Consider the following 26,864-nt stretch of genomic DNA (forward strand, 5'->3'; position numbering starts at 1 on the left):
TATTAAATTGGGGATGCTCGGCGGGCGGGCGGCAGGGCGGGCGGGCGGCAATCAAATGTTGTCCGTGCATTAACTCAAGAACCATTCAACCAAAGCTTTTAAAATTTTAATATGTTGTTACTGACAACTAAATGAAGGTCAAGTTCAATAATGGCCATTTTGACTTTTACCGTTCAGGAGTTATGGTTCTTGAAAGATTGAAAAATGGCGTTTCCAGTCGTGTCCGTGCATTTACGCATGAACAGTTCTACCAAAGCTTCCCAAATTTTAATATGTTGTTACTGGTGACAAAATGGAGGTCAACTTCAATAATGACGATTTTGACTTTTACCGTTCAGGAGTTATGGTTCTTGAAAGATTGAAAAATGGCGTTTCCAGTCATGTCCGTGCATTTACGCATGAACTGTTCTACCAAAGCTTCCCAAATTTTAATATGTTGTTACTGGTGACAAAATGGAGGTCAAGTTCAATAATGACGATTTTGACTTTTACCGTTCAGGAGTTATGGTTCTTGAAAGATTGAAAAATGGTGTTTCCAGTCGTCTCCGTGCATTTTCTCATGAACCATTCAACCAAAGCTTTTCAAATTTTAATATGTTGTTACTGATGACAAAATAGAGGTCAAGTTCAATAATGACGATTTTGACTTTTACCGTTCAGGAGTTATGGTTCTTGAAAGATCGTAAAATGGTGTTTCCATTCACGTTGTTGCATTTACTCACAAACCATTCAATCTAAGCTTTTCAAATTTTAATATGTTGATACTGATGACCATCTTCGCTAGCCAAGGGTTGAGATCCACTCCCGCTCTCTTCACCCTTGGCGGATTGAGCCAACATTTGTGAAAACAATGTTGCGCCATCTGCCGGAACATTAAAGACACGCCCATTCCGAAAACATTATTCTTGACCAATGGTAGCACTTCAACTCTTCAATTTGGTGGTAAAAACACGGTAATGTCTAGGTACTACACACTTGGTAAAGCCGGAAACGAAAATATACACAAACATTCATGCATTTGTGCACGAAATATACACAGGAACTTCTATTAGTTGATTAAAAACATTCAAGTAGTCACTTAATATAGTCGTATGTTTAGGGATGTAAAGACTTGTTGCACAATAAACACGTGGCAATTGTTTACAAACACTTTCTACATTTACACGTGATCATGTTGAAGACGCTTTTTGATTGGATGCAGCGAGTTTCGACTGCAACCAATAAAAATCCTTACCCTGTGTCTCCGAAATTTTATCTCAATCCACCAAGGGTGAAGAGAGCGGGAGTGGATCGTAATCCTTGGCTAGCGAAGGTGACTGATGACAAAATAGAGGTCAAATTTGATATTGACAATTTTCACTTTCACCAATCATCAGTAATGGTTCTTGTGATATTGCCAGGACACAAATAAATGCTAATAAATCCGGTTTGCTGTCGTTGTGACAGCCTCTTGTTATAGAATAAGAAGAATAAGAATAGTTTTATTTGTCAATCAAGACGTCTATAAAGAGCAACATAATTACATCATTAATACAAATTACAATACAAATAAAATACATATGAAAAGAATTGATTTTGTTGATTAAAATTGTGAAAAAAAACCACCAATATATATATATATATATACAACTCGTCTAAACATAAACCCAACAATGTTAGATCTGTATATTTGCTTTCGTAAATTATTTGTTCTTCCCTCGCCGGGACACCAAATCGCCTGCACTGCAACCATTCCGCTAGACCACACGACCACCTGGGCTCTACAATAATAAAGCTTTCAGTGGCCGTGTGTTACCTTTCCTCGTCAGTTTTAATCTAGCGGTGTACTACAGTACATGATATATAAGGCATGAAGATGATCTTGTTACAGATCAGCTAAATTATCTATAGTAAAGGATCCTACAAATTAATGTAAGATACAGTCACAGAAAATTATTATATTTGTAAGTACGTCGGAGTCAATGACAACTCTACAACAGATGTATCAATGATGGTGGTACATGGCTGTGTACATAATGTATATGTTCCAGACCGTATGAGTATTTGGACCGTACGCGTACGGTCTGGACCGTATGCGTACTTTTTGAAAATACTCATACGGTCGGACCGTAAGCGTACGGTCTGACTAATGTTATAAAAGACAGTCAGGTTTATTAGATACAAATGCATTATAGCAGATCAACATAACTATCAAATTAATATAAAAAAGTTCAATTGTAAGTGAAATAAAAACTTTATATTTTAACTTTTTTTTAAATTCACGCTTATTAAATCTGTTCAGTAATCTCTTGTATCTAGCATGTCGATCAGTAATACATTAATTAGAATTTTAATCACTGAAATTGAAGATATCGGCAGAAAATATCATGAGGGAGGTCAATTTTTTTGAAAAAATGTCACGTTACTTGAATTGTGTCACCTTTACGATAGTACCAAAATAGGATTCAGATTTACAATTAAACAAATACTAAGTTGTAATTGTTTGTTTGTTCATTTTATCTAATTGTAATAAACTATCAATAACAATTTGTAAAACTAAAAATCACTAGCAAAATAAAGATTGTGATAAATGCTTGTTTCAATTTAATCAATTACCCATATGATAAAATAACATGTATGGTCAGCTCGCTCGTACCGGACCGTACGCGTATACTCATACGGTCCGACCGTACGCGTATGGTCGGACCGTACGAGTATACGTATACGGTCCGGACCGTACGCGTACGGTCCAAAAACTCATATGGTCTGGAACATATATACAACTCGTCTAAACACATCAACCCAACAATGTAAGATCTGTAAATTTGCTTACTATATATATATATATATACAACTCGTCTAAAAATCAACCTAATATATATATATATAAGTACGTCTGAGTCAGTGACAACTCTACAACAGATTTATCCATCGGATCACCAGCAATGATGGTGAAACATGGCTATGTACATATACATACATATATAAACGAGTCTAAATTGAAAACTACCTTCAAACCTATGATTGCGTTGGTTAAAAACCGCAATTTTTATACGTGTGCATGTAAAAGAAATTTCGTTGTAGAAGGGTCTAAATACAGCACAAACAACATTTTCCCAAAGACCAAAAAAAAGTGAAAAGGTATATTTAAACAAAACGCATTTATATAATTATATATAATATGTTCCTGAATATATCAAGAACCACTGTGAATAATTAGCTTGGAATTGATAGTTAATTGTAAATACAAGTCATTTCTAGTATATCTATATTCATATGATACAGAAAACGCGAAAATACTAGTAATGGAAATTAATATAAAGCCGAAAAATTAATTATTTTGGAAAGAAAGAGGGGGGGGGGCTTACAACAAATTGTCTTGTCTCCAAGCACCTATGGTATATCGAAGTGAAATTCTCGCTAAATGGCCATAACACTATAGCTAATCATTGTAATGTAGCGAAGCGTATTTTCTTTCCATTTAATGTTAGAGGCAGTCTCATTTCGTATCTGAATTTCCCACGGCCTCCTAAAAAAATATCATAAAAATAGTGATAGAACTTGGGTAATGGCCGATTTCAAGGGACAGAAATTCTGATGAAAATGATGGCTTATCATTATTTTTGTCGGATGGTCTTTACTTTTCCCTAAAAATAACCGAAATATATTCTCTTTGTTTTGATATAACTTATTCTGGGCTCGGATTTGGGAAATATCATGAACCGTTGGTTTGCAAACGAGTTGAGTTTTGTTGTCAGTCTTCCAATTTATGTGAGCGCTTGTTTTATTTATTTCTTTTGTTTGGTTTCGTTTGACCAATAGCGTTTGTTTTGTTTATACCTCTATCCAAAAGTTTTGTTTAAGTACGTTGCAGTATATTTTCTAGTTGTTGGTTTTGTATTCTCAGCAGGGAACAATCTGGCGACAGTGAACAGCTTGAACCGGAACTTGCGGAAATACACTCAGAAAACGAAACAAGTCAAAATATTGCTACAGCTGATCGCTGATCACGGGACCTCCAGATAAAAAAGCACTCGTTATTTTAGTGTAAATCAATTCCCCAAATATTATTTAATAAGATATGTTCTAAAATCTTTTAAAAAAAATCTTAAATGTCACACGTCAGTACAAATTTTACAAAACGAACCCGCATATGATATCCTTTGATCTGTTGATAGGGTTTGTTCTTATGGTAAAGGCCTTCTCCCTCATCATTCCGTAAAAAAGGCCCGGGGAAAGAAATATGGAGCCAACCTTTGCTATCCCATGAAGCAAGTGCCTTTGTTAATCTGTTAACCAGCCGACAGTACAATCCGACAAACAAATGAAGTACTTGACACTGAACTAAGAACTAAGCAAGTAAAAAATAGCTTGGTAATAATACACCTTATTTCTAGTTGTCCACCATTACTGGATATCACACAGATTCCCGTAAAATTTTAACGTCATAAAACAAAATATCTAACGGCACAATGGAAAAGTGATTGTTGTATGCATCAAAATCACAGGCACTTGTTTCTATTCATTGGAAGAACCACTATCAACGTAAATATACGTTGATAGTGGTTCTTCCAATGGATAGAAACAAGTGCCTGTGGGAAGGACCCAAAAAATAATCATGATAATACATGTGTTTTTCCTTGACATATTGAAAAAAAAGGGTATGTAGGTAGTCCATATCATTTTATTTTAAAATCATTTTTAGCTGGTTGTTCCAAAATGGCTTAAAAAGTGTTAGGGTAGGCACCAAAAATAAGTTGGGTAGGGTTGGCGGAAACACATATATTATTTTTTTGGCCTGAGTATAAATCATATACAGTTGTGTACTATGAAGGTAATTGTTATGATGACTTGGATGGCTATTTCAATCAGAAAAAAAACTTTAAAAGAGGTAGAGATTGTCAGTAACTTTTAATAGACATGCTAGAATAGAATCTGTACTATTACAGATGGTGGTCCATCAGTTGTATAGGAATAATCCAAGTCCCTTTGCTGATTAATGGATTTTAAAAGCTTTTTTTGTTTGGCAGTTAACATAAACATGATAAAATTTATAGATTCAGTCTGGAAACATATATTTAAAGAATGACATAATTTTGTTTTATGACTTATGTTTACCTTTCTACATGTTCTAGAATGTCTGAAATATTTGAAACTTGGTCAAAACCTTTTTTGATATATATCAAGAAATGGCATCTGAAGAAGAAAATGATTGAAATGTTTTGTGTATATTTTCTGTAAAAATGTATTTCACTAATTAATGGGCTAAGTTTAGGGGGCAACATTACACTTTGACTTTGACTGCAGCAATAGCCATGATAGTAGGCCAGGCACTAGGTTCCTCAGAAACCTTAATAATGTTTTGTTATCTATGATTATTGTCATGTACAAAATGTATGTGTACTGCACAAGCTGTAGGATAAAAGCCATCAAAACAACATATAATGCATCTGGTCCTGAATTTCAAAATTAAAAAAAAATGTACAAATATTGAATCCTTTCATCTTTTTCATCATTACTTTAATTATAGTATTAAATGAACATGATGAATAGGATGATATATAATCTGGATACATTTATAAGTGTAGAAATATCCATTTCAATGGTGCTATGATGTCATAAATTCAGAAGGTACATGTAAATAACCTATATTTTCAATTCATATGTACAATGTTTAACAAAAGTTTGGATATATCAGAAGTGAGTAATATAAATTGAAAACATTTATATTAATTTTGAACTTACATGACTTACTTGCCATAGCAAAAGGTGGTACATGTTTAAGTGAGAATGGGGAAAATATAAATATGATCACTTACAGCTTTTCTTGTTGATAACATGTACATCATCATCTTCAGTATAGATAATAGAATTGAGATTCCAAATGGGGAATGTGTCAAAAAGACAACAACCCGACCATTGAGCAGACAACAGCCAAAGGCAACCAATGCAATGGGTCTTCAATGCAGCGAGAAACTCCGGTACCTGGAGGAGTCTTTAGCTGGCTCCTAAACAAATATGTTACTAGTTCAGTGATAATGGACGTCATACTGAAGTCCCAATTGTACATATACACAAGAAAATAAAATTAAAAATAATACAAGACTAAGTAACAAAGGCCAGAGGCTCCTATATAGCATTTATTTATATAATTTTCCAGATGATTTAAGATTATGGAAGATGGCAGCTGTTGGTAAAAAGACTGAGGATGAAATTCCAGAAATTAGAATTCCAAAAGAACATGCTTACCTTGATTACCTATTATCACAAATACCTAAAAAGGCCCAAAAGGGGATGCTCATTCAGTGTGATTTGCATATTATTTCCTTAGATGCTAATGAGTTTTTTATTGCCCTTGGTTCCAATGTGGGAGTTGTGTTTTTGTATAACCGAAAAACCAAAGAAATAGAAAGACTAAGAACCCATGTAGGTATTAATTAACATTAAATTCTAAGGTATAAAAAGTAAATACTGTAAATATTATTATTTGTTGGCCATTATGACTTTGAAGTTTTTCCCTTTGATTAATTTTTGCTTGCAGAGCTGCAGGTTAGCTAAAGTAAAGGGTATGTGTTCTAGTCCATAAAAGTTAAGGAGTTTGTATGCTTGTCCATCTCAGTTTTATGGTAAATGTGCTTATAAAAAAGAGGATGTAGTATGATTGTCAATGAGACAACCCTTCACAAGATCTCAGACCGAATGACACAGAAATTAACAGCTTTGGGTCATCATACCGCCTTCAACATATTTAAGATGATGGGTTTGTGTAAGTTAAGGGTTTACATCAGTCTGCACAGTTAGCCACTAGTCTGATGCCCCAAACTACTAAAATTTCTCTTGGACTAGTAGGTTTTTGCAAAAGTTTGTTTGGACCAATATGAAAATTGTTAGAATATTGGTCTCCGGACTAGAAGTTAAAAAAGTTTTTGGTGCAGACTGTAAAATACATTCTAGTCCATCCTAGCGTAGGAGTTGTGTGCTGGTCCATCTCAGTTTAAGGGTTTGTGTGCTTTGCTCAGTAAGTGTAGGGTTTGTTTTCTTGTCCCTCTATAATATTATAACATTATAATTACAAGAAACTTGATTAATATGAATGTGACATTAAAGTTGATCTCCCATACCTTTACCAAAGAGAGGCGAAAGATACCAGAGGGACATTCAAACCCATACAATGTAAGTTAAAGGTAATTGACAACACCATTGCTAAAAAGACAAACAGACAAACAATAATACAAAGAACACAACATCGCAAACTAAAGACTGAACAACATGAACTGTACCAAAAACTTGATCTAAGGTGCTTCAGAAGGGTGAGCAGATCCTTCTCCACATGTTGCACTTGTTGTGTTGTGCATGTTAGTACAAACCGGGTAATAAGTCCTAATTTTGGTAGATCACATTTGAGAAAAAATCACTATTTTAAAGATATTAAACTACAAGAAGGTAAGTATGTATGAGGGAAACAAAATCCCATACAAGTTTGATTTTTTTAAATACATGGATTTTCAAACTTTAGCTTGAACTTTTGTGGCTTAATATACCTTTTGAGTACTTATAACATATATATATATACCCCATACTTATGCTAGTTAATTTATACTAGCTTCTAAGAATACTCTTCTGCCAAAATTCAAAACCTATAAAGTTAAATGGTTTGCAAGTAGAGGACTCATCTTCATATAATGTTTAACAGACCATGCTTTTATTGATTTTCTTTTTTAAATATATATTTTAGGTCTTGACATGTGAATGAAACTAAAAAAAATAATGCAATAAGATAAAATTAGCCTCAAATCCACAATTATTTATATTACATCATGTTTTGGTAACTAAAAGTTAATTGCTCATGTTTGTGGATCATAAAGAAAAAAAAATAATCCCCAAAATTCTTCCTTGTCAATATTGTCCTTTATCACTATTTTAAAGATATTATACTAAAAAGATAAGTATGTAAGAGGGAAACTGAATCTTATATGTTAGATTTTTGATACATGCATTTTAAAACTTGATGAAACTTTTTCATACTTGATAGCTTTTCAGAACTTATTAAAAAATCTTTGCAATCTCCATTGCACATATTACACACACAGCTGATTATTCTATATTGCATAATTTATTTTTCTTACAGTCCCACAATGATGTGATAACTTGTGTTGCAATACATTCCGGACTTGAACACCAGGTGGCAGTAGCTACACAGAAAGGTTTGATCTATCTATTCCAGCTTCCGTCTGTGATGCCATCTCAAAGTAAACAGGTACGTTCATTAAAAATCTGATATATTGAAGCTAAACACTACCAGGTATTTGATTCAATGTCATTCATGATCCCATATATAGCTTTAAACAAATGATGATCACATTAGGTGTTAAATCAAAGAAGGTAAATGTAAGCATCACGAATGATTCAGTTTAGAAAATGTTTAGATAAAATGGAGCAAAAAAGAGATAATTTAAGACTTAAAACAGACAATATGAATAAATTGAAAACAATGCTTATTTGCACCAAAAATCTGGCAAAGACACAAAGATAAGTGTGCATTTCATTCTTTGTTCCTAAAAGGAGCTTTTGGCAGAACACTTAAAAATGTAGCATGTACATGTATCAAAAAAGATTTTACAACTCATAAGGATTTTAACATACTGCATTTGCCATTTAAATTGATCATTGATAAGATGATCAGGAGCAGATATGATTTCAATAACAATTAATATTGATATATTAGAATAAAATTTACTTTTCAAGTTATATCGTAATGTTTTGTATTTGTCATTTAGAGAATCAGATTTTTAGGGAAATAAAAATCAAATGTCAAATAATGATTGATAGGCTGATATTTTGAACAGACAGTTATCTTCTTTATCTTTGCAAACAGGAAAAGCAGGTATAGAACTGCTCTACTCCATCCATCAGTACTTCTGTATGTTCGTCCCTCTGAAAGACCTAGGGTAAAAAACTTTTGAAAGTTTTCTTGGCTTTTATGAAAGTAAATGATTTTATATTTGGTCTTCAACTTGATAATGTTGAGTTATAAGTTACATTAACACCTTATGGTATTTTCAGCTTCAACAATTTATAGTAAAAGACATACATAAAAGTGAAGTAACAAGTCTATGTTGGAGTATGAATGGTATGAAACTATTTGGTGGTGATAAGAAAGGTCTTGTATCCTGTACGGAAGTGGATTTTTATGCTGTAAGGTTTTAAATGTTTTTAAATGCAAAGATGTATAGTAGGGACTACCAGCTGCCATTTGAATTTCTAGCATTAGAATAAGTTTGAATAGAGAAAAATATTTTTATAAAGCATTTTTGGAATTAAACTGTCATGCATTCAATTTTAAAAGGATATTTAGATAAAGATCTGTATATAGCAATTTTCTGAAATGCTATTTCAACAGTAATGCTTGGAGCTTTTTAATTGGAGAGCCAAATATGATAAATATGGAGAGCTGTACATTACCATGTGGATATAAAGAATATCCAAAATTGTCTTATGTTTAAAATCTACTGTCTGCAAGGATTTTTCCTGCCTTAGCATCAGATAAGAATGTAATAAAAATAAATATGGTAAATTATGGCAATTGCTTCTGAAATTTACCTTAAAATCTTGAAGGTTTTGTGACATTTTTCTCAGGAACAACAAATGAGCTACCTGAAATTTGAAATCAAGCTTTATGTGAACATGAATGGCAATGCCATGTGTTTTCACATTTATCCCTCATCAATTTTCTGTTATTTCAATTAATATTTATATTTTCCAACAAATAATATCAATTTACAACATTTTTCTCTTTGTCTCAGGGAATTGTTTTCAGGAATCATGGATAAATTCATCCTGAAATTTATGAAGCTTTATGTGAGCATGCCATACCATGTGTTTTCACATTCATTGCTCATCAACTTCCTAATAATTGAAATCTTATAGCAAGGTAACATAATTGGTTACAGCTTGTTTTCATATTTCAGGGATTATGTGAGACCAACATTTGTTTGATTGAGAATAACAGTGAGATTGTACAACTGAATCATGCACATAAAACTTTACTGATCTCTACAAACCAGAGATCTATGTTATATCGAACAGATACCAAAGTCTCACTAGTCCAGGTGGGACAGAAAGACAGAAAAATGTAAGTGATTCAAGCAACAAACTTTTTGTCTTGCCAGCAGCTATTTTAATTGCTAGCTCTGGAGCCAGGATTATATTTTTAAGTCTTAATTTATTGATTTTCAAGTATTTATTCAGAGATAACTGTATTGTATTTGATGCTTTAAGGACGTCCATCGGTAGTTTTACTGTCGTAAATTTAGTTTACCTGGCGACGCGTAGCGGAGACAGGTAAACAGGTATTTGAGACAGTAAAACTACCGATGGACGTCCGCAAACGCTTCAAATACAATACAGTTATCTCTATTCTAACGCAAAGCAAGTTCAAAATTAAATTTCAATCATTATTTCAGTATAAAATCTTCATTAAAAAAAAATCCGCGAAAAGATGTTATCTTCTTTGGTCCCTACACTCGTTGTCGTCATAGCTATGCTTCCGGCGTCAAACATAAACACCGGGCGTTTTCTGGAATGTAATAAAATTTGATAAAAAGATGATTTTTAGGTGCAACATGTGAGTTTTTTTGGCTTTTTATTGTAAAAATTACATGTCAATACATTCAGCAATTCAAAATGTCGGCTTCGTTAGTTACAGACAAGGAGATAGAGAATTTTATGCTAACTGTCATCCAATCAGAACCATTGATACAAAATGATTGCATTAGAATGACATGTTCATTGTTCAGTAAATAGTTTTCAGCAACCTTTGGAAGTTTTAAAGTTGGATGTCCACACATATATATGTACATGCAGTTACTGGTATATGGGATTTTATAAATTTTACTGTTTGCTTTGGGTTTTTTTCCCTGTTAATTTAAAGCAGATTCCTTATGAGACAACTATCCACCAGAGACCAAAAAAGGTTCTGTATAATTTATTTAAAGGTACAACATACTGTAAAAACTCATACTTAATTACAAAGAATTTACATTAAATTTTTTAATTAACTTTGATTTGAGTTCTAATACCCGCTATACCTATCCATATGTGTCTGCCATTACTGTAAAATTCTGTCATCTTAATAGAAAATATCTGACAGCATAATAGAAAAGTGATTGTTGTATGAAGTTAATAGTTCATTTGGCGCAGATTATCAAATAGCAATAAGGTGTATTTGATTCACAATCTATGGTACCTTCTTCTTGTAGATTTGGAAAGTTTGGTGCAGTTTTTATACCAGGACTTTGTAAACCAGAAGATGCTGAATTATATGCTTGTCGGCCAGGTCTACGAATCTGGAAATCCAAAATGGATGGTTCTGTCATTAGCACATATCTGTTCAAAGAACTTTTAAATAACCCTCATCCAACATTAGAACTCTTACCTTTCAATAGAAAAACTAGAATGTTTCTGCCAGAAGCTCAGTTTGGGCCCTTGTATTTGTATAAAGATAAATACATTGTGACATGGTCAGATTCTAGTGTTTTTATTTTGAATATGGACAATACATCTGTGATAGGAGGAACGTTTCATGTTGGGACAATTCAAAACATTGCTGTTACAACTGATGAAATATTTATCTTACGTAAAGATACAGATAGAAATGTGATAAGAATAGCTGAACGTCCTGAGACTTTGGGAGGTATGTGACTCAACCTGGAATCTTTTTCTGATGCCTACATGTATATAACTTTACTACTTTAAGCTGTTACAAGCTTTTTGATTAGCTTGAAACAAAATCATTGAATGCAACATACCTCCAAGGAGCATAATTTACATAAACATTGCACTATTAATGCTGTTAATTGTGCCGATTTTACCAAATAACTTTTTTAACATTTGGCAATTTCTTTCACTCATGTAAAAATTGATTTTTGTCGAGCCTTTGACTTAAGTCGAAAAAGCGAGACTAAGCGATCCTACATTCCGTCGTCGTCGTCGGCGGCGTCCACAAATATTCACTCTGTGGTTAAAGTTTTTGAAATTTTAATAACTTTCTTAAACCATACTGGATTTGTACCAAACTTGGACAGAAGCTAGTTTATGATCATAAGATAGTATCCAGAAGTAAATTTTGTGAAAATAAAATTCCATTTTTTCCGTATTTTACTTATAAATGGACTTAGTTTTTCTGCGGGAAAACATTACATTCACTCTGTGGTTAAAGTTTTTGAAATTTTAATATCTTTCTTAAACTATCCTGGATTTCTACCAAACTTGGACAGAAGCTTGTTTATGATCATTAGATAGTATCCAGAAGTAAATTTTGTAAAAATGAAATTCTGTTTTTTTCGTATTTTACTTATAAATGGACTTAGTTTTTCTGCGGGAAAACATTACATTCACTCTGCAGTTAAAGTTTTTAAAATTTTAATAACTTTCTTAAACTATTCTTGGTTTGTACCAAACTTGGACAGAAGCTTGTTTATGATCATTAGACAGTATTCAGAAGTAAATTTTGTAAAACGATAAATCCATTTTTTCCGTATTCTACTTTAAATAGACTTAGATTTTCTGCCTGCAATATTAATTTAATTTGTACCAAAGTTGGACAGAAGCTTGTTTATGATCAAAAGCTAGTATCTAGAAAGAAATTTTGTTTATATTTTGTACCTGTGTATCTGTATTTTACTTATAAATGGACTTAGTTTTTCTTCCAGTTAACATTACATCCAGTCTGCAGTTAAAGTTTTTAAAGTATTTATTAGATTCATAAACTATTCTGGATTTTTACCAAACTTGGACAGATTCTTCTTACAATCAAAAGATAGTATCAAGCAGAATATTTTTATTGATTTTTTCCCTCGATTTTGTTGAGCCTGGAATTTACAGCAAAAGTAGGCGAGACACTGGGTTCCGCGGAACCCTTACAAATTTTTGTATATGTAATGAATTTGCATTTTTGTCTATTGTTAAAGATCGGGATATGAGTTAGCAAGGGATCATTTAAAGCTCAGAAACTGGGAGTGATCTCATGTGCTCTAAAAGGGTAAGCATATCCTGCCTCACTACTGGCACCCATTATGCTGCTTGTTGCAAGTAAAAATTTGGTCATAAGTCTCATTAGATGATTTTACAATTGAGAAAAAGGATAATTGCAATAATAAATGCACAAACAAATTTCTGTAATGACAGTTCATGTTTTGATGAATGAAAACTTTTCTGATTTTCCAATAATTTCTTTTGATTTGTTTTTAGGTAATACATATCAGAGGTTAGTGAAGGATAAAAATCTGCCAGATTTTATGTCTGAAACTCCTGTAAAACATGAAAAGGCAGAAAATACTCAAACAACACCGTCACCACTTAGGTTTATAAAAGAAAATGTGATAGACAAAATAAAAAATTTAGATGTAATCTCAGATATGTCAGATGGTACCAGTTCTGTGTCAAATTTAGCTGACTCAGTTGATAAACATATTGAACAGAAAGAGTTACCTCCCATTGTGAAACTTGAAAATCCTGATCTTTTGACAATTGAAATTTTTCCTGGAATTCCTACCACATCAGAGTCTACTGACCAAAATGTTACTTCACCCATAAGACGAGATAGATTTAATCCATTTTCAACAGATGATTCACATGAATTTGAAGAGGATACTGAGCTGGATACGTCTAAACTACCATTGTGCAATAAACCAAAGCCAGTTAGTCATAAATCTAGTCAGGAAACCAAAGCAGAGCAACATGATTCTAAAGAATCTTCTGGATCACATGACAGAATTAGGTCTATACCTATCAATACTCCCACAGATGACATTGCTATCAGTGTGAAAACAAAGAAAAAGAAAAAGAAGAAAACTGGTAATCCTTTTATTGAAAAATAACATAACGGATAAACACAAATTGTATTTATAAATATTTGCTATGTCAAGAGTTTGTGAAATCTTTTTTCCCCCGGTGGTCCTTGAAGAAAATCTGCTGGTCCTCACTATTTTTTCTATTGAAAAGAACTAAAGTTGTGTCAGCCATTTGTAATATGTTGGTGGTAAAATCCATAGGACCACCACTTTTCATAAACTCTGCAGTATGTCATTCACTTATAGGTTATATGAAATTAGCTTAAAATAATAATGATAAATTACATAATACATGAATTAATTAAATGAAAAAATTGGATCAATTTACATTACTCTTCCAGCATGTTAGGATGCATCTTGGTATAGGCTTCATTGATTCATAGTGAGTTTAACTTTGTTATTCTTTTCTCAAATACTTACTTCATTATCACATTCGGGTCCTTCTCACATTTAAATTAAATAACACTTCGACTACAATTTTCAGTTTTATTTGAGATTTAACAAGTCAATTTAGCTTGTGTTTTCATTACCTATATATGTATTTAATGGCTATTTTGTAGTATGATAAATGGTCTCCTCTTCTAGTTTTATGTTTTGATTTTTATATTCTAGAAAGCAAGTTGTCTCCAAACATCAAGCATCAGGACCTTGACACACTATCCCAGAATTCTGTAGAAAGTGAAGCTACCAGTGAACATATGTCAGATAAAGAAAAGTCATCTGATAGTACATCTAATGATAGAGTATCCATGGAAACTGAAAATATAAATGTGGACATTTCTGACATCATTGGCTTAAAACCTTTAGAAAGTAAAATAAATTACACAGAAGACAATCAATTAAAACATGGATCTGATGGGCACATAATGAATAAAGAGGATGTGAAATGTGTACTGGTTCAGGAAGTACATAATATTCAGGATAAAGATGGTGTTGTTTCTGATTCTGAAAAAGTTTCAACTGTGAAAATTGCAGAAATACAGATTAAGGAAACTAAACTGAAGGAAAACTTACAAAAGTCTGAATCTGTGTTACAAGAGGATAAAACTATTTCTATGAAACAAGAAGAAAAACCGAAAAATGACAATGTAGTGGGTGTGGTAGAGAAAGACGTAGCAAAACCAATTACAGATAATATTACAAAAACAAAACAAGATAATATAGTGAAACCAAAACAAGATAATATAATAAAATCAAAACAAGATAATATAGTAAAACCAAAACAAGATAATATAGTAAAACCAAAACAAGATAATATAGTAAAACCTATCACAGATAATATTACAAAACCAAAACAAGACAATAGTCCAAAACCACAGACATCAAAACCAATCGAAAATAAAGCAGAAAGTTCTATTACTGTAGATGATCTTTTCAAGGAAAATAAATCTAATCTAGATATTGTTGAAAAGATAACGAAACATCCCAAAAAACAGAGTGCTTTGTCAAAACTTGAAAAAAATCTTGCCAGTTTGGAAGAAGGGTTATCTTTCTCAGGTTTTGAACAAACAAGTCAGTTCCAAAGAACAAATGATGCTGAAACCAAAAAAGAAGCATTAAATATATCTCAGGCAGATTCTGGTAATGATTCAATGCATGAAGAAACTTTGTCATCACAAAGTAAAGTGACTGAAGATCAGGAGAAAAAGGAAATGACACAAGTATCTGCCAAAGATGTTTCTCCACTTAGTGGTTCTATTTATCGTTCAAACAGTTCATCTTGTGATGATTTTTATGCACAGTACAATACTTCAGCAAATACAACATCAACAAGTGGTAGTGGACTTAGTGAATGTTCTGAAAATCCACTTTCAGGAGGTGAACCTGAGGAACCAGAAGAAATATTTGACAATAAATCTGAAAGTGTCAAAGTTTGTGATCAGGATAGTGATAATATAAATAAATCAAGCAAGGTATTCAATACATGGACAGAAGTTGTGACATCTGGCAATTTGCTCAGTCTTGTTGTGTCAGATTTACACATATGGTGTACTGACAGAAGCTCAAATATTTGGTACAGTAATATAAAATCTCCTGGCATCAAATGGGTGAAAGCTAATGGTTATGCAAAACAGATTTCTGTTTCTCCCTCAGGAATGATTGTATGGAGGGTATACAAGGATACAGTTTATGCTGGTACCAAAATCACATCAAAACATCCAGAAGGCATGAAATGGGTTGAGGCAATAAGAGGAGTTCAGTCAGTGTCTGTGGACAATTACTCTGCTTGGTATGTTGGTTATAACAATATGTTTTCTACCAGTTCTTTTGTTTTAACTACATAAGAGAATTTTACTGCCAAACTGGAACCAGAAAAGACATGAATGTTTCCAATGGTTATGAAAAAGATAAAGAAATTCAACTAGCTTTGATTTTCTTCAAGTTGTAAATATTTATCCAATTTATAATAGTATGTTACGATCTGCAATACTTTTCAAACTTGATTTTTCATTCTCCCATACAGTGTATAGTTCTTGTGGAAACAATTGAAATAAGCACACTTATAACTTTCCTTTTATTTGCAGGTATATCAAGTCTAATGGTGAAGTAGCAATGCAGAAAGGATTATCTAGGGATAGACCATGTTATAAATCTATAATTATAGAGTGTTCATACAAATTACAACACATTGTTTGTAGATCAGGGGTGGTCTGGGCCATCACTGACCAATGTAAGCTAATATATAGAGCTGGGATAAAGAAAGATTGTCCAGAAGGAATGGAATGGGCTGAATATATCAAGTAAGTATACATGGAAAGGTATTTTATGTTCACAAATTGTTAAGACATTTTAATCGGAATATATTACAGAAAACCTCATCAATGAAATTTGGGGGCATACGTTTAAATAAAGATACTATTTATAATACTGCATGATATAATCAAGTCATTAAACCAGATTTTTTTGTCAACAAAAATTAATTTATTCATGTTTCCAAAAAGTACAACTTTAATTGTTATTGATCTGATAAACTAAATGATGTCATAGCAAAGAGGTGAATCCAGTTGATGCCCTAATGAGGAAACTCCTTTTCTAAGAGATTAAAAGGAGGATTTTTTATGAATTTTGATAGACAGTAGAACCTTTATAAGTGTAGCATTAGAAATGCATAGAACAAACAGGAATTTAGAAGGAATACTTCGACTCATCCTGGTTTCAACCAGGTTCAACTGTGCAAGTGATTGAATAAAACTTCTCCATAGATAAATTAGAATCATGAAAGTGATTGGAGTTCCTATAATTCAAATCTTGCTTATAATGAGTAGATGTGCTTTCTACCTTTATTGTGAAATAGAACCTAACACAATTTTGTGGACAAATCCCAAGTTTCCTAAATAATACCAATTTAACTTATTATATTATTCTATTTTATCAAGACTTATATGTAAACATTTTCATTGACTTATTTCCATCTTACCAAATTTCAAAAAATATTGAATTTAGGTTAACCTAAAGCTTTTATCATAATATTTCAGTCCAGATGGTATGATGTTTTCATCTGTTTCATTTGGAGATGGTAATTTGTCTTGGGCTGTTGATGTACTAGGGAGAATTTATTTCATGACTAATGTTTCCATGGAAACACCATTAGGAGATAACTGTTGGTGGCAGGTGATTTTAACTTTATAATATTATGTTACAATTAGATGAAAAATTATTCAAACAATTTGTTACAACTTGTTTGAAGTTATAATACACATCTTTGTCATCAGATTTGTTTAAGGCACCAGAAACAGTGCATGCATTGTTATGACTAAAATATCTATAGCTGTAGTATTGATCCCTCTCAGGGATGGATTGGCTTAATTTACAGAGTTACACAGATTTCACAAAATGTATAAATTTTTATCAATTTAATAGTAAAATTTTGATATTTTGTAAATTCTGTGCAACTCTGTAAAGGTATATAAATCAATGGTTTAAAGTGAATCATGACACAATATATAAAAACACCAACTGTCCACAATGAGACATAACACAATGTATAAAACCAACATATTCTGAAGTGAAAGTCAACATAATATTTAAAATCATCAAACGTCTATGGTCAAATTGTTCAACTGTTTATAAATTGAACACTAAATAACATATTTAGGTTCACAAAACATAAACACATAATTCATCATTGCAGTTGTTATACTATTGATAGTATAGTATCAACATAATTAATTTAAAAAATAAGTTGTTTGGTTGATTTACAGGTACCTATTAATAATGAAATAACTACTACTGATTACACTTTAATTGATGGCATCAAGTCACTGGCCAAAGTATTTGATCCTCAAAAACTGACTGATTTAATTGGTAGCCAAAGGGGTGGTCTGATAGCAGCAGGGACAGAAGGTGTCTGGGTTTGTCCTGATTGTAAATATACATTACAACTGTGCCGAGGATCAATGGAAGGTAAGCCATATTTCAAATACATATATGTGTGATAGGATTGTCAAGAAACCTCTGTTGGGGATTTATGAATTGTGTGTTGATAATTCTTTCTATACTCAGTTTAAAAAGACCCTAACTTTTAACGACACATTATATTGCTATTTGAAAAAAAAAAGCTTAAAACATATTGAAATATTTAATATTTGGTATATTGCGCTTAAAGTGTAAATCCTAGCAGTATGTGCGTCATGATAATATCAATGTTAATTTGTTAAATTAGGTATGATACTTTTAATCGTTACAGTCACAGACCTTGATTACTTTAATATTTTCTGTTTGCAGTTTGTGTCATTAAGGAGTACCAAATATCCTAATGGCATAGTATTTGTTTTGTTTAAGGTCACTTTTGGGAGGCTGTTTTTCTGAGTGGCATTGTTTCTTCAACAGCTTGGAAATTGATTTCAGTGGCAGCCATTCATTTAGAGTGGGGTAAGTATATATATAACAGGAAGTGGTATTTCACAGTAATATGATAATTGACATAGGAGCTGAAAATAGATAACATTATTAGTCATAGTCTTGGAAAATTTCGATGTTGTCTCATGAAAATTGTATAATACCCTTACCAGGTAATCATTGCTAAGAACCAAAACATGCAACAGTTTGAATTTGGCACTTACAGTCCTATGTGTAGAGTATATTGGATATGCCTTTTTTAAAACTTGGCAATTTGTTTTCATTAGTTTCTATTTGTTTGGAAAACAGTTTTTAACCAGATTTTTGTGACAAAAATGTCGGTTATTGATTTGGGGATGCTCGGCAGGCTGGCGGGCGGCAATCAAATGTTGTCCGTGCATTAACTTATGAGCCGTTCAACCAAAGCTTCTAAAATTTTAATATGTTGTTACTGACAACATAATGAAGGTCAAGTTCAATAATGGCGATTTTGACTTTTACCGTTCAGGAGTAATGGTTCTTGAAAGATTGAAAAATGGCATTTCCAGTCGTGTCCGAGCATTTACGCATAAACTGTTCTACCAAAGCTTCCTAAATTTTAATATGTTGTTACTGATGACAAAATAGAGGTCAAGTTCAATAATGACGATTTTGACTTTTACCGTTCAGGAGTTATGGTTCTTGAAAGATCTTAAAATGGTGTTTCCATTCACGTGTTGCATTTACTCACGAACCATTCAATCTAAGCTTTTCAAATTTTAATATGTTGATACTAATGACAAAATAAGGGTCAAATTTGATATTGACGATTTTCACTTTCACCAATCATCAGTAATGGTTCTTGTGATATTGCCAGGACACAAATAAATGCTAATAAATCCGACAAATGATTATGCTGGCTATTTAAAATTTCCTCCCTCTGAAAATTACAATGCCAGCTGTTTGCTTCTTTATAAACAAAAAAGGGAGGTGCATGGAAAAGCCTACACAATCACTTTATTCTTATATACATCAGACATAGAAATTACCTTAATTGTCCTAATCAGAATTAAAATAATTGATGCAAGCTATACTTTATTGTTGTTTTAACATGGGTAGGCAATATTTTCATGTTATTTTAGCACTGTTGCTCGGGCAAAAATAATCAAGAAAATAATGGCTACCCATGTCAAAACTACAATAAAGTATAGCTTGCATCAATTATTTCTTAAATAAATCTCAATTAAAAGCCAAATATAATTAGGACAAAAGATTATCAATAGACAAGATGCCCTTCTGTCTTTTTAGGTTTAATTTGGGCTCAGCAACCAAATGGTGAAATATTTACATTCACTCCAACTAAAAAGAAAATAAGAACAGAGCAGAGGCCTCCAAAAGGCATGTTTGTGTGTATGAGTGTTTGTGAGGAGGCTGTATGGGGCCTGAATGAGGATGGGAAGGTATACATACGTAGTGGCATAGCAGATCACTGTCCTGAGGGTGCCAAGTGGTGTGACCTGGATCTGAAACAATTAGGTAGGAATTTTATATCTTTTATGATCTCATATACCAACTTATGAATTAAAGACTTCAGTGATGTCAAAATACTTTTATCAAACACAACAGAAAAATGTCTGGTTCATGATTTTATAACTTCAACTATTTGCATTGGAAATCTAGTGACAAGCATCTTCACCCTAAAATATTTCAATGATTGGAACATTCTCCACAAGAATTATTTTGTAATAAGTTTAAAAGAAATATTTCTGGTATTAGTAGTAATAATGAAAACAATTTGCATAAAAACAGAATTAACATATCATGTTATTGTTTTTCTCTCATTTATATCAAATGCAATAAATAGCAGGTTTTAAAAGATATTGGCTGTTTTCAGTTCATTATGGATTGGTGTTAACAATTTTTCTATGAACTGCAATATTGCTGCTTTATTGTCATGATGTAGTAAGCAGATTTCATTATGTGAAAGAAGGGAAATCATAGTTTGAGAGAAAACCATGCAAAAACAAATTAAATCATATTCAATACACAGGCAAAATTTGCTGACATGAATTTAACACGAACCTCAAATGAAATGACATCAAATGAGCTGATACATAATACTTATGTGAAATTTTGATGTGAAAAAAATATTTAATTTTACAAAAAACTGGATATCAATGCCTTTCAATGAGGACATGTAGTTGGAACCCCCCACCCCCTTTGTCCTGGGTTTGGAACCCCCTTTCAAAAATGTCTGGATCTTCCCCTGTTTTGACATATTGTACAATTGAAATACATTTTTTATTAGATGTAAGTAATGTAGGATGACAAATATTGATTTTTTTTTTTTTTATACAGGTGAAGCCCATTTAATCCATCTATCTTGCGGGTCTAGAAATGTCTGGGCTATTGACAGTGATGGTGTAGTATACCAAAGGATAGGAGTTAAGGCTCCTTCCACTCACTCTCTACAGGCTGCTTGGTTACCAGTAGACTCTGGTCCATCAGGGACCACATTTATACAAGTCTTTACTGGACCTTCAGATCTTTATGTATGTAGTCCTGTATTTTATAATTGTACAGTAATTTCTAATAGAAAAGCCTGTTTTCAGACATAAGAACCAAAAAATATACTTCAATAAGCACAAGTACCAACACTAGTTTTGAATTATTCTCAAATGTACATGTTCAATAAGTAATGTTTTGTCAAAAGTATTAATAGTTCATAGTTCAAAAGTAACATGAACTTCAACTAGTCTTGCATGTGAATGATAACTAGTAATACTTTTAGTTTGGTTTAAGTTTTGATTGGTTGCTAATATTTAAATAGCTATCTATATTTATCATGCAAAATTTTATGTTCAACCCAAATTTACTGAACAAGATTATAAGCTAAACAATCAGACAATTTTTGGGTCAAAATATCTACAATTCAAATTCCAACTGAAAATTCTGGACCAATAGTTATCTGATTCTGTAAAAGTAAATATGTCTATCACTCTGAAACTATGAGAGTTGACATGAATAAAACTTCAGACATACCTGCTGGTACTACACTTTAATTAAAGATTGCAAAAAGCAAAATAATTGTCAGTGATGAACAACTGAAAGAGAAATAAAATGACACATTTATCTAATTTATCCTGAGATTTTGTTTTTGTAAGCACAACTTCTTAAAATATTAGATTTATTTCAATGAAGCTTCCTTTAAAGTTAATTCAGCATATTTTATTAAGATTTCGACGGTCCAGATAGGATATATACATCCCAACAATGTATAGGGGTGTTATCAACTTTAAGAATCTTAATTTTGATGAGGAGATCATTAAGATTGAAATAAACAATTAATTTCTCCACAGGCGACAATGATAGCCTTTTTCAAGATTCAGACTTCAGAAAGATGATTTTTTTAACAAAACTTTGTTAGAATTAAAAAATAGTTATTTGGACAGTATTTTTTGGTCCAAAAAATATAGGTTTGTGTTGCTTTTCTTGGCTTAATTTTTAATTATCTCCCATGCCCATGCCTATCAATTTTGCACTTGATAAAACATGTCTCATCATGGCATTTAAAAAACATCTGAGTTCTGTTAGGGCTAAGGAAAATAATTTATTTGGCCTTTGGTATAATGCAGAATACACGAAGTCTCTAATAACAAAAAATATCGGGCGCACATATCAACCAATCAGGATTAGCTATACTCTTGATTCTGAATACCATGTTATGCTCATATAATTGCTGCGCCCATAAAATATAATGGTGTATTGTAACCTTAAACATTTGATGTGTGATTATTGTATGGTATTGAAACAAATAGGTATATTTTATTACAAAATCTTGCTTCTGTCAATATTCAAAGGAATTAAACACAAGTGAACCAACGCCTGGTAAATCTTCTGACAGTAGATTCCATGAAGTGTATACCTCGGGTATGCAGGGTCTTAATGATAAAAATATAAAATGTTATAAGACCTTCTACAATAGAAGGAATTCTTTAATTTAAATACATAATAAAAAAATACAATAATAATATTGATATAACTTGCGTGTCTGATTCTGTTGTCATTACTAAATCTCATTTATAAAATTTAATGTGCTGTAATGTTTGTTGAATTGATAGGTATGGGCTATAGATAACAGAAGGCAGACTTATGTCAGGATTGGTATAACAGATGACATGCCTATTGGAACAGAATGGATTCACATCCCTGGTAAGTCCATAGCACAAGACACAATTTTCTGCATTCATCGTCACTGCAATTCAACAACAATTTTGAATATGTTCATGTCCTGGTCATTACCAAATTCTCTAATGCTTGATTCTAGATCAATCTTTATGAAATAGCTGTCAATGGATGTAATATATATATGCCCATATCTGGGAAACAAAAAAACTTGAAGTCAATGATATCTTAAGAGTATTTAAACCCTTTCAGTTCAGTTTTAAGACTTTTCAAGGGGTCTTTTCACAAAAAATCTTAGGATGAAAATTGATTATAAGTTGAGTGAAACTTCGTACTTTATTTGGCCTTTTTAACTTTTTTGGATTCGAGCGTCACTGATGAGTCTTTTGTAGACAAAACGTGTGTCTGGTGTATATAAAAAAATTTCGTCCTGGTATCTATGATGAGTTTATTTTCATGATTAAGAGTATTTTCATCTGTAATATTCATGTGGTAAAAGTTAATAGAAAATTTGAAGCTTTGTCTCCAAGTCCTTATTCAGTGACTTTAAATTTAACAGTGTGTAAATGTTAGTTAAATTGATTAGATGTGTAAATAATGGAGTACTTATAGTTTTAATACTGAAGCATTGAATTAAACATTGTGAAATGTTTTAAAGTTATCTGATTTGGTGAAATTAATAAAAAAAGTATTTCTAGTGTGTTTTTTAGAAATTATACTTGATCTTTTATATTTGGTTTGTGGTTGCATTAGCATCCCTAAATTTTTAATATAGAGGAGAATATGATAAAATTGTACCTTTGTATCAAGTTTTGATTTTAATGCATGTTTTAAATGTTTGATATATTTAATTTTCAGGCATTCAGGCACAAGAACTTGCCATAAGCAATACATTTCTGTGGGCCTTGGACCCAAATGGAGAAGTACTCTGTCGTCATAATATAACTAAAGATAATCCAGGGGGAGACTACTGGAGAAAGATTCCAGGAATATTCCTCCATATCTCATGTAAGTACCTCATATATCAATCTAACAAATATTTCTTATTATGATTATTTGCCTAGATCTCATGTTATTCCACCATATATCAAGATAACCCATTTTTCTTATATTATTGCATTGTACTTCCTATATCTGAAGCATTGTTTTCTAATCATGAATATTTGTTCACATCAAATATGACTGTCAGATTTTATACAAGAGTTATCTTCCTATGGTCATATGCAAATAATACAGAGAATCAAGACAAGGAGAATTACATGTGTATGTACCAGTAAGCAACTGCAGGTCACTTTGTCCTTCAACAATGAGTAAAACCAACACTGCATAGTCAGCTATAAAAGGTCCTGACATGTCAAATTTAGATAATTTTGTTCAAATGTTATAGTATAGGAAGTCATAACATCATAGATATCAGGTTTTAAATTTTGTATACCAGACAAGCTTTTCATCTACAAAAGACGCATGAGTGGCATTTTATTATAAAAAAAAGTGAATAAGACAGTTTAAAGTACATAGTTTTATAAGCATTCAGGACCCAAAATTCCAAAAGTCTTTGCCAAATCATATACAGAGAAGGTAATAAAGGATTACTTGCAAATTTAAACAAGCGATCTTTAATTGAAAAATCTGAAAAATAAACTTTATACAAACACAAAAATCACTAGAAAGTCAAAAAGGTTTTTCCAAAGTGGTATTAACAACAAAAATGTCAAATACTTATTATATCCATCAAAGCATCCAAAAGTTCTATACTTGACCCAACTTTAAATACAGACCGACAAAGTCATTCCTATGTGCCCCTTATACTTCATGTACATTAACAAAAGTATACAAATATTTACACCACCTTCAATTGAAGTTCACATTTAATCCACAGTTAAAAGTACATGTACTATAAGAGAAGACGAATATTTATACCCCCGCTTTAAAAAAGGGGGGGTATACTGTTTTATCTCTGACTGTCCGTCAGTCCGTCCGTCAGTCCTTCTGTCCGTCAGTCTGTCCGTCAGTCAGTCCGTCCCATGAAACTTTCGTCACATTATCCTCAGGAACTACAATACAAGGATTTCTGAAATTTGGTTTCAGGGTTTATCTAAGTCAGCTATACCGTGTGATGCGTTTTCAGATTGATCACTTGACAACTTCCTGTTTACCGAACACTAGCATATTTTTACACTATTAATATTATCCACTTGCGGCGGGGGTATCATCAGTGAGCAGTAGCTCGCAGTTTCACTTGTTAATCATTGAATTAGACCATTATGAACAATACATATTGAATCCCGTTTTGTTTTTTTTACATTTAAGAAGCTTTCTTTAGGTTATTATTGTGAATTATTGAAAAATTGAAAAAGGCTCAGTGTTTTTATTAATTGTAGACATTGCATTTCAGGTTCTGTCAATGACCAGTTGTGGGCAATAAGCCGTGAAGGACAGATTTTCTGTAGAAAAACAAGATATCTATTACGTAAAGACTTGCCACAGGATGCTCAAAAAGGCAGAAAATCATCTAATTTATCCATCAGTGAAGACTGGGAATTAGTGTAAAATTTAACTGCGAATGAAATTAAACTTTTTATCATAGGCATATATCATAAAATTTCAAATTTTTGTGGAAGAGCTCATATTAAAAATTCAGGTGGTTCTAAATTTTAAAAAGGAATGAATTTTAATAAAGAACTTGTTCAGATTTGTTGATAGTGTAATGACGGGTATATCGTAATTTTTTCTAGCTTTTCTAGTCATGTGTTCAAGTAAAATCAAGACTTAAAAAATTCAAAAATGGTTGTAAAAAAATAGAACTGCCTACATTTATAACTGGACAAGGACGAAAACCATGACCTGTATTTTATGCAGAACCGAAATGTGAGTCTGTTATTAAAATCAAGGGATAGAACACTTTTGTGAAGAAAAAAAACTTTTGTTCAAGTATATATATATATGAAAAGTGTATTTCTATGATAACAGTACACCTTTGGTTAAAACAGTATTATATTTCTTTTTTGTATAACATATATTTATCATTCCATCATTATTTTTTAAAACAAAAGATATATTTTTTTAATTTATTTTTTCTTTAAAATCTCTTTTGGGAATACTTTTTCACTATTTAACATATTATTTGTTTTAGAAGTTATAAAAACTTGGAAAATCTTGCTATTAATTGTAAAAAAAATATTTTCCATAAATTATGTTAATACTTATTATATTTATTTGTTCATTGATCATGTTGATGCTTCAGAGTTTGAGTATGAATACATTTTAGAAAATAATACATTTTCTGCAGATGTGTTTGTATTTTCATTGTGTATTTAACCATTTGTATTGTCTGAACTTTCTTCAATCATAAGATATTTATTTTTTGTATAACGAATCCTTTTGTCTTAAAACTTATGTTTACTTAAGTTGGTGATAGCTTTTTTTGCAAGACTGGTGTAAAGCTTTAATGCTATTATGTTGGCTTTGTGATTTGGTGCTATCCTATGTTGTGCTATTTGATTAAGTGTAGTAGCTTACTTTTTGCATGTCAGATTAAAATATGACTACGCATATTTGTTATAAAGCCATCCTATTAGATAATATAACTTATTCAGATCATATATAACCATGATCATATAACCACTATTATTTTCTTAGCTTATAAATTGATGAATTTGCACAAGTTTTATCTCTTACTTTTGTACATTTATTTTCGAAAACAGATTTAAAGATCATGTCTATTTATCACTTGGTAAGATATATTTTAAATTCAGTTTCAGAACTTTATGCCTTCTGAGTTATATTTTTAAAGCCTATACTTAAATATTGTAATTAACAACATCGGAAACAGTTAATATCAAATTATTTGTGTAACACTGATTTTGAATTGCAACACCATTAGTGTCAAGAGATTTTGTATGTGGGGTTATATTACTTTTAGTGCAAGATCCATCTGAAACTAAATATGTCAGAAACAACGTATTCAAAACGCATTATTCAGCCCTCTTTCACTTTATTCAAAACATAAAAACACTAACTTTCAAAGTTTTT

At 31.8% G+C, this 26,864-nt stretch overlaps 1 protein-coding gene across 1 annotated transcript; it reads left to right on the top strand.

The window, feature by feature from the left end:
• The first annotated feature begins 3,915 nt into the window (after window positions 1–3,915).
• LOC134712183 (tectonin beta-propeller repeat-containing protein 2-like) lies at window positions 3,916–25,709 on the top strand. The gene is made up of 17 exons (XM_063573482.1): window positions 3,916–4,026; window positions 6,140–6,405; window positions 8,108–8,236; window positions 9,043–9,174; window positions 9,948–10,111; window positions 11,238–11,671; window positions 13,228–13,833; window positions 14,442–16,059; window positions 16,355–16,570; window positions 17,306–17,441; window positions 18,032–18,233; window positions 18,612–18,701; window positions 19,956–20,183; window positions 21,006–21,199; window positions 22,769–22,859; window positions 23,691–23,840; window positions 25,228–25,709. The coding sequence occupies exons 2-17, from the start codon at window positions 6,160–6,162 to the stop codon at window positions 25,380–25,382; spliced, it is 4,791 nt and encodes a 1,596-aa protein (XP_063429552.1). The 5' UTR covers window positions 3,916–4,026; window positions 6,140–6,159; the 3' UTR covers window positions 25,383–25,709.
• The last annotated feature ends 1,155 nt before the right edge of the window (window positions 25,710–26,864 follow it).

This window comes from Mytilus trossulus, chromosome 3 (assembly GCF_036588685.1).
Source record: "Mytilus trossulus isolate FHL-02 chromosome 3, PNRI_Mtr1.1.1.hap1, whole genome shotgun sequence".
Lineage (NCBI taxonomy): Eukaryota > Metazoa > Mollusca > Bivalvia > Mytilida > Mytilidae > Mytilus > Mytilus trossulus.

Coding starts and splice junctions, on each gene's coding strand:
- LOC134712183 (XM_063573482.1), top strand. CDS start 6,160: ATGGCAGCTGTTGGTAAAAAGACTGAGGATGAAATTCCAGAAATTAGA. Junction 16,571..17,305: donor GAATGGGCTGAATATATCAA/GTAAGTATACAT, acceptor ATAATATTTCAG/TCCAGATGGTATGATGTTTT. Junction 18,702..19,955: donor AGCCATTCATTTAGAGTGGG/GTAAGTATATAT, acceptor CTGTCTTTTTAG/GTTTAATTTGGGCTCAGCAA.